Source organism: Juglans microcarpa x Juglans regia, chromosome 4D, assembly GCF_004785595.1.
Source record: "Juglans microcarpa x Juglans regia isolate MS1-56 chromosome 4D, Jm3101_v1.0, whole genome shotgun sequence".
Taxonomy (NCBI): Eukaryota; Viridiplantae; Streptophyta; class Magnoliopsida; order Fagales; family Juglandaceae; genus Juglans; species Juglans microcarpa x Juglans regia.
The window spans coordinates 53,054-63,183 of NC_054600.1; the positions used below are offsets into that span (position 1 = coordinate 53,054).

The 10,130-nt window shown below is 35.9% G+C and overlaps 1 protein-coding gene across 1 annotated transcript; it reads left to right on the top strand.

Annotated features, from left to right (window-relative positions):
- Nucleotides 1–1,489: 1,489 nt before the first annotated feature.
- Nucleotides 1,490–9,858, top strand: LOC121259499. The gene is made up of 2 exons (XM_041161104.1): nucleotides 1,490–1,789; nucleotides 9,796–9,858. Exons 1-2 carry the CDS (start codon nucleotides 1,490–1,492, stop codon nucleotides 9,856–9,858), a joined length of 363 nt encoding a protein of 120 aa, XP_041017038.1.
- Nucleotides 9,859–10,130: the final 272 nt, after the last annotated feature.

Genomic DNA, 10,130 nt, shown 5'->3' on the forward strand with positions numbered 1-10,130 from the left:
AAGGTTTAGGCTGTGTTTTAATGCAGAATGGGAAAGTTATTTCATACGCTTCCTGACAACTAAAGAGTTATGAGCAAAATTACCCAACCCATGATCTGGAACTTGCAGTAGTAGTTTTTGCCTTGAAGATATGGAGACATTATCTTTATGGTGAAAAGTGCGAGATTTATACCTATCATAAGAGTTTGAAATATTTTTTCACACAGAAAGAACTGAATATGAGACAACGGAGATGGTTGGAACTTCTGAAGGACTATGACTGCAATATTAACTACCATCCTGGTAAAGCAAACGTCATAGCAGATGCACTTAGTCGAAAGTCATCCTCTAGCACTCTGGATACGATGTTTACTCCTCAGAAGCATATACTACTAGACATGGAGCGAGCTGGCATTGAGGTAATCCAGAACACTCAAGCTAAGATGAATAGTTTGACCCTAGGTTCAACATTGATAGATCAAATTAAGGTTGCCCAAGCAAGTGATACAGAATTGATGAAGATTAAAGAAGAAGTAGCAGAGGGTAAGAGACTTGATTTTCTAGTGTCAGATGATGGCACCTTGAGATTTAGGGGAAGATTATGTGTACCCAATGATAGAGTAATCAAAGATTTGATCTTGAGAGAAGCTCATCGTTTACTCTACACAGTTCATCCGGGGAGTACCAAGATGTATCGGGATCTAAAACAACATTATTGGTGGAGTGGGATGAAGCGAGAGATAGTGACATATGTAGCACAGTGTCTGACGTGTCAACAAGTCAAGGCAGAGCATCAGAGACCCTCTGGTACACTTCAGCCACTCCCTATACCAGTGTGGACTTGGGATGAGATCGGGATAGACTTTGTTTCAGGGTTCCTGAAAACCCTAGGAGGTCAAGATGCAGCATGGGTGATTGTTGATCGACTATCAAAATCAACCCATTTTATTCCTATTCAGATGACGTACTTCGTGGATAGACTGGCGGAATTGTACGTTAGAGAGATTGTCAGATTACATGGGATACCATCTAAGATCATCTCTGACAAAGATACCCATTTCACTTCAGCTTTCTGGAGGAAGGTACAGAAGGAGTTGGAAACTCAACTAACTTATAGCACGTCATTTCATCCTCAGACAGATGGTCAATCAGAGAGGACAATTCAGATCCTAGAAGATATGCTTAGAGCGTGCATGATGGAATTTAAGGGTAGTTGGATTAAGTATCTACCTCTTATTGAGTTCGCATATAATAATAGTTACCGGGAAAGTATTCAGGCAGCGTCGTATGAAGTTCTCTATGGACGTAAATGCAGGTCGCCCCTCTACTGGGATGAAGAGGAGAGCGGAGGATTTTGGGACAAGAAATTATACAAGACATGTGTGAGAAAATATCAATTATTAGAAAGAAGCTCGCCATAGCACAAGAGCGATAGAAGAAATATGCGAACCAGCGACGTCAAGAATTAGAATTCGATATAGAAGATAAAGTACTCTTGAAAGTTGCACCGATGAAAGGGATAATGCGTTTCGGTAAAAATGGGAAGCTAAGCCCGAGGTACATAGGCCCCTTTGAGATCTTAGAAAGAATTGGTGTTGCAGCCTACAGATTAGTACTTCCACCTCACTTGTCGGCAGTGCACAACGTGTTTCATGTCTCTATGCTACGGAAGTATGCCCCAGATCCTACACATGTTTTGGAGTATGAGCCTCCTCAGATTCGAGATGACCTCAGCTATGAAGAATTTCCAGTGAGAATATTAGCACAGAAGGCCCAAGTTCTACGACACAGAACTATTCAAATGGTCAAAGTACTTTGGAGTCACCACAGCGAGAGAGAAGCCACTTGGGAACACGAAGAAGACATGAGAGAGAAATACCCCGACTTATTTAAAACAAGGTACGTTCCATCTCGAGGACGAGATTTTCTTTTGAGGGGGAGAATTGTAACATACTAGTCTTGGATTTAGGGTATATGAGTAAATTTCTTAGTAAAAATTTTTCTATTATTATTATGATTATAGTTTTATCAGATTTCATAATTATTTTGTTTTAATAATTACTATTATAATTTTATTTTGAAATTGCTAGAGTTTTGTTTTAATAATGATTTCTAAATTGTATCAGATTTACGTTCACTAGAGTTGGTTTGAAAGTTAAAGTTTATTTCTCTATCTCCACCAAACCTCATCTCTTATTTTTAGCCTCTAAGTTAAACACTTTAACCTCAAACTCGTACGTTTCTCAGTGTTTGTTGCTAACGTTCTAGTAGAAAACCGACTCTGTTGACGAGTAACGATCTCCACTTCGCACATCTCTACTCATTCACATGCACGTCTCTACTCCTCTAGATTTCCTTTTATTTTTCTCTATCGTCTACCATTATAAAATCTTGCTTACCCATATACGAGAGGAGAAACTGGAAGCCGTGAGCCATCCCACTGGAACTTCTCCATACCATGAGTTTTTCTCCACTCTCGACCACCGTGCAAGGCTAAGATTCCCCAAACACTATAAGCCGACCCACCCTCTTCATGGAAACCATCTTTTTGGTGAGTTCGAAACCGAGCCGTCGCCCCTCCTCCACGGTAGCCACCTCAAGAGGCGCTGACCCCATCTCCAGCAACACAGAAAGTGCCGACCAGCCCAGCCCTAGCTCACCCACTCCTTTTCGGTAAGCCGACAGCCGCCAGCCTTCTCTTTTTCCCTCTCTTTTGTTTTCAGTCTTATAGTTTCTCTCTAAACTCTCTCTCTCTCTCTCTCTCTCTCTCTCTCTCTCTCTCTCTCTCTCTCTCTCTCCCTCACTAGGTGTCGCACCACCATAGGAACCCCCAGTCGCGTCGCTGGTCACTCCCAGCCACCCAGCGCCGCCGTCGCCCTCAGCCCTCTCTCGGTGAGTTCCTTTTATCGCAGATTCTCTCTCTCTCTCTCTCTGTTGTTTTATGGGCCCTTGGGCCCTAGGCCCTTATGTGCGTGGGATGGACTTATCCTTTTGTTAGGCTCATGTAGTAATATTATATGGGCTAGATTTCAACTCTTACAAAATTCTAATGATCTTTAAATGGACTTGTATTTTAATTTGGATTTGATCTTATTTTATTTCAACAACAGTTTTACTAATTTTATTAGGCTTAACATTTTAAAAGTCAGTTTTCTTAAAAAAATATATTAGTCAAAGGCTATTTTATAAGGATTTTTTGCGAGTATTTTGTTAATATTCCTTTGTCTATTTAGTAGAATTTAATAAAATTATTATGTTAAGAATTTAATAAAATTATGATGTTAAGAATATTTAATAGAATTTATTAGGTTTCTTATAAGATTTAATAATTATGTTAAGAAATGAAACTTAGTTTAAGAATTTAAGTTTTATGAAGTATTTTAAAATAACTCGAGTATTCTACTAAATTATAAATTAGTATTTTAAGTAATTTAAATGCTAGGATTTATTGATTATAGTGTTAAACAAAAGATTTGTTTGACTATCTTTTAGATTGTGGATTTAATTAAGTAAGATATTAGTACTTATTTGTTTCCAAACAAATTTAGTGATAGTTATTATTGCATATAGGTGTCCAGTTACGAAGTGTTATTCAAGAAGAAACGCAGCGAGGTAAGTAATTTGATCACAAGTTTAGGACCATCACAGTTCAGTTTATGAATAAGTATTATTCAAGCCAATTCGTTTCCAGCCAATTATTTATGTACCACTCATGTCATAAGAAAACATGTCATCCAGCATAGCATACGATTTTGTCATTCCGCATCATGTTTCAAATTCAGAAATTATGATTATGTATGTAATATGTCATGCATCTCATATGTATAAGACACGTAAGCCATCTTAATTTCAAGTGAAAGAAAAGATAAAATCAGTTAATAAGATGGTCATTCAGATGCATAGTACCAATGCAGTTCAGTTTCAGGGTGTATGTGGAAGTCACGAACTCAATCGTGGTCCACTATAGTATGTCAAAATACTATCAGCAGCTCCCCTTGCAGCCGCGGGACGTGGGGCCGGTGCACAACCTTGGACACAGGGTTAAGTGTGTTGGCCAATCAGATAAATTAGTTAATTCAGTCAGATCAGTCAGTTAATTCAATTAAAACAGTCATGCATAGCATAAGCATCAGTATGAATAGTCAAGAATTTTAAACTCTCAGCATGAAAGTTTTTATAAAAACTTTATGTTTATTATGTTTATGATGTGATGGATTTCTTGCTGAGTTTTCGACTCATTTTTGTTTGTTTTCATATTTTTAACCACCCAGGTGAGGATGATGAATGCGAGCAGGCAAGCCAGGAATACAAGGAGCATTAAATTTTTTGTTCAGACTTTCTAAAATAAAACATGCTTTTATGATATGAATTTTGTTCAGTTTATTTCATTTAATTTTTTTTTTGGAAGACATTTTATTAGACCTTTTCTATAAAATAAATTTCTAATTTCATTTATGAAATTTGAGATCTCTTGCCAGATTTATTTTTATGAAAAGTACGTGACACCCCTAGCCTTTGAGAATGGGGTGTTACAAAAGGAGTTCGAACGCTAACAAAAAACGTTCGAACATAATCCTACACGGGTGGTCAATTGATACTAGTTCGTTCGACCAAATAGACATGAGGGAACGTTCGAATGAATAAATTGATAATCGAACATAAATTATTTTTTTACCGATTGAGTAAGATGTTTGAACGTATAATGAAAGGATCGAGTGATTTGCCAGTTAATAGTCGTTCAAACGGTATCATGTGATGTTCAAACCGTTGTTTCCGATGTATCCCTATTCGAACGATTCATGGACGTTCAAATGGTTGATGTTTTATTTTAGCCCAAAATTTAAAACAAAATAGGCATAATTAAATAATATTTAAAAAAATACATTACAAATTGTTTAATACAAATAAAACTAGTAATAAGTCTGAACTAAATAATAAAAATAGTAATAATACTAATAATGTCATCCGTACAGAACTTTACAATTAAATCTCAAAATCTATGTAAAACAAGAAAATTAGTTGCTTGGAGGCTTGAATTGTTGCATAAGCATCTGCATTTGGAGCTGCATCTCTCTCATGAACTCTTCTTGTTGTTCTTCTTGTTGTTTCATGCGCATCTCCATATCTACTTGTTTCATCAATTGAGCATTTAACTCATGTTGTCTTGCAGTCAATTATTCGATCCTGGAATTCATATTCTCTAACACTATAGAGGTACTTGATGTTGAGGAAGAGTTAGAAGGTTTTACACAACGACCCAAACCCTTCAAATATCCTAAACGTTGACTTAGAACTTGTGTAAAAATTTCAACATCACTTGTTGAGGAATTTTTATCTGATGCAGCTTCGTCACGTAAGGCAACCATTTTATCCTACACACAACATAAATAATTAATATCGTCACAAATATTCAAATATGTTTAATTAAAATAGATTATAATACTTACATAATTTTCACGAGCATTGGGATTAGTCCACTCTCCATTACAATCAATATGTGATGCAGCAAATAATTTTGTCAGATCATAATTGGTGTCTAACTCTTATTACAAGAAACATTCTCAAGATATAAAATCAATATTAAAATTTGTACAGCCAGCAAACAAACAAGAAAGAATAAAAAAATAAAATGTATATTACCAATTTCATAGAGAGACGATGGAAAGATCTTGAGTCTGCGTGATGATGAATCTTTAATTTCGATTTATTTGTTTTGTTTATAGGACTTTGCTTCTGAATAGAAGTTGTAAATATTAGTAAGCGAAAATTATAAATAGGACACGTAAAGAATTCAGTTAATTTATCTTATATGATGGATCTTCAAACATGTCGTAAAATTTTTCTCAATCGGAAAGTCAGACATCTTGAAAAGGATGTTGACATAATCTTCATTGTTCTCCTACTTAAAGTAATGCTCATGACACCTTATCTTATACTTACAGAATGCATTACACATAAGCTCAATGACAGTCTTACGCTCCTATCTCCGACCAAAATTTAGTTCAAAGTCATAATTGAAAAAATATATACACAGATATTACCACTTAGAATATTAAATAATATTAATATAATTTTATTATTTAAATATTACGTATCTAACAAAGCTTCTTTATAAGCTCTTTCACATCTTGTGGGATTTTATGCCATGAACTTGTAGTCAAAGGTGTATTAGTCCGTGTAAGAACACCCACATGCTATACAAGCCAAACTGCTTGTTGTCCCTCACCTCCAGTATGATCGTTAGGAATGTTAACCTTAATCTTACCCACTTTACGATATTTCTCAAACGTCACGCCTCTAGTAGTGCCTTGACCATGACGAAATTGTACTGTTAACTCTATAAAATATCTAGTTATTTACCTTGTATCAATTATCAAGTATTTTAGTTGTAAAAAAATGAGTGTTAGATTATATATTTACTTTGTTCTATAGAATCAATCTCTAGTGGTGAATCAAACAGAGAGCTAGGAATAGGTAGATATGAGATGTGAACTTCCTTCCTCTTCGGTGATATAATTTCAAGATATTGTGTAATGTGAACACAAAATCGGTCAATCATTTGTATCAGTTTCATTTGTAGATTCGCTCTCATCATCTGTAGATACTTCAGATGACTAAACATTTTTCTCAACTATTGCATCAACAATTTCAGTCTCAATATCTTCTCTATGTAATAAGATCATCTCATACTAGCTCAAATCCACAAATAAGTTAAAGACAAGTTGACTCTTTTGGTATGCTTCTTGAGTAGAGGGATCATCTTCTTCTTCATCTTGTCTCTTCGCCTTAGAGATAACGTCATATATATTTCTTGGAGAAAACTTTTGTACTACTCGCCATTGATTTCCTAACTCAGGATTGTCTAAATAGAATACTTGAGATGTTTGGGAAGCTAAAATAAAATGATCGTCTTTATACCTTTTTGTGATGTATTAATACTCACAAAATATTCATTTTGGCATTTTCCCCTTTGATGATTGCTTAAATCTCACCAATCACACTTAAATAGATACATCACAAGCTCCGACAAATATTTCATTCCAATTATATCGACAATAACCCCATAGAAATCAATGTTGTCTTCGTCATGACTTCCTTCGACTAGGACACCACTATTTTATATTTTCCTATAGCGTTCTCGAACCATTGTGTGATACCTACTTCCCCAAGAAATACATGCAGAATATCGAGCAGCGCATCTCGAGGTACCATGCGCCAGTGCATATAGTTCGTCCGATATATTGTTTGGATTACTCACATTCATTTGTACAATCTACATATTAAATAAAGTATAAACATCTAAAAATAAATAATCCAATGTATTTTTTAATTTAGTGCAAACTCGAATCAGTAATGTCATTACCCGTTGTTCAAATCATTTCGAGAACTCCTCTTCATGTTTCTAGTCCATATTATTTACTCACAGTTCCTTGAGCACGTTAATAAAATCACTGAAATTATACATTACAAAACAAAATTATATTCATATAATTTTTTAAAGTAAATTACAATATTAATTAACAAATAATGTGAACTTACTTCAAGTGTTTTTCAAACTCTCTTCTACACAAATCATAACCAAGCGCTACACCAAATGGACATACTTATTGGGAAAAAACAGAAAATTCGTTTCGTTGTCTTGCTTGGTCAACATCAAAGTTTCTTTTCGACCGATCAAACCTCGTGTCAAATCATTGAAAGTATTTGGAATAGAATGTATGTCACTCATCATCAATATATATTTCTGCAATCGATCCTTCTGGGCGGGCTTTATTACCCATTGTGCTTTTCAACTTCCCAAGGAACTGTTCAATGAGATACATCTATCTATACTAAACTTATCCTGCGAGTCGAGCCTCATGTGGCAAATGAACGGTTAAGTGAACCATGACGTCGAAGAATGATAGTGGGTAAATACTCTCCAACTTACACAATATTATAGTAATTTCACGTTCCATACGATCCAAAACTTCTACATTCAACGTTCTAGCACATAAGTCTTTAAAAAATGCACCCAACTTAGTTAAAGCCACATGCACATCTCTCGTCAAGTATGCACGGATAGCAACAAACAAGATACACTATAAAAATACATGACAATTATGACTTTTTAGTCCAATAATTTTCCAGTCATTTGTTCGTACACACCTTATTAGATTCGAGGCATAGTCCTTCGGTAATCTAATCTTCATCAACCACTCACAGAACGTATACCACCCAATTGGCATGTAGACAGACAAACCACTTTGTTGTAAATGCATTTTTGGTCTTATTTCTAACCGTTTCATATATTTCCGTGAGTTTATATTATCTTTCGTTTTGCCTTTAATTGACATCAATGTTCCCAACATCGACTCGCAAATATTTTCTCAATATGCATAACATCGAGACTATGCCGCCATTTTAACGTTGACCAACATGAGAGTTTGAAAAATATACACTTCTTTATCAATTCAACTCATTCGCATTTCATTTCCTCTTCTATTATTTTTTACCAAAATCATTAGTTTCGACATCTACAAATTGTATAAGTACATCTTCGACAGACGAATATGGTGAAGGCTGCCCTCATTCAACAGTGTCATCAAACATCCTAGCATTTCTACGTCATCTATGGCCAACAGGTAAGAATCGACGATGGCCCATAAACCATAGTCTTCCCATACGTAAACCATTCAGATTAACTATGTTTCTTACAAGTTAGACATGCCATTTTCCTCTTAGTACTCGAACCTGACAAGTTTTCATAAGCAGGAAAATCATTTATTGTCCATAACATGGCAGCATGCATCTTGAACGCCTTGCCTATTGATGAATCAAATGTTAAGACCTCATTCTCCCACAAATCTTTCAATTCTGCAATAAGTGGCTGTAAGTGTATGTCTATATCATTTCTCGGTGATCTCGGACCTGGATTCAGCAAACTCATCATGAAATATGGATCCTTCATACATTTCCATGGTGGTAGATTAAACGACATAAGTACAAGTGGCCAAATACTATGACTAGTACTCATGTTCTCAAATGGATTAAATCCATCTGTTGCGAACCCAAGTCGCACGTTACGAGGTTCTTCAGCAAACCATGGGTGTTCCAAATCAAGTTCCTTCCAAACTTGAGAGTCCGCACGATGTGACAAAATATTATCATTCTTGACTCTAGATGATGAGTGTTAAGTCATGTCCACAGCCATTGAACGTAACATAAAAAACCGTTGTAATCTAGATATCAATTGAAATTGGCGTATGACCTTTCACGGCACATTCTGCTTCTCAATTGTCAATCTTGATTCTTGGCAAATAGAGTACTCGTTCAGCTACTCATTCTCTACCCAAAATAACACATAGTCATTCTTACATGCACATATGACGTTGTAGTCAAACCCAAGTCCTCCTTTCAACTGTTTTGCTTCATAGAAGCTGCAAGGTAAAATATTATTTGATGAAAGTGCCTCTTTAAATAGCTTGAGCAACATATTGACAGCCTTAATAGATATTCGGCACATGGATTTCATATAAAGCCATCTAACTATAAATAACAACTTGTTATGCCTTCTACATCCTGGATATAACTCACGCTGTGAATCATTCCACAAGCATATAAAAGTGTTACAGCTTGAATCATTTGAATTTGATGCATCCGTATCACCTTCATCCATAAATATTCCCACACCAATATCACCCAATATTTGTTTCATATCCTCTTGGTATTCATCACCAATAACCTCTAGATGTGCATCTTCATTAATGTCTTCTTCTTCGTGTCGAGACTTGAATGATGCTGGATATGGTTCTCCGTGGTGGTTTTCTTCTTCAGATGAGTCCCAGTTGTAGGTCTCTCTCTGTTGCCGACTTAGACAAAGTCGCTGGCATCCAGTGAGTGTCGTCTGAAGTTCGGCAAGTTTACTGGTGTTGTTCTGAGAGCCTTTTCGCGGTTGTGTTCTTCAAAGTCTCTCTGTCTGATCGTGAAAACATGAAAGAGGTGGTGATTGAATCAAAATTATTCATGTTAGTGAAGGAAGGTGGTTTGCTGCTTAAAACTGAGAGAAGATGGAAGGCAAAACATGGGGTGCTGTTGGGACCATCTTCAGTACAGTGGTCAGGGAGAGTTTTGGAAGAGTGTTTGAGATGGGGAAAAAGGAGTTGTACTTG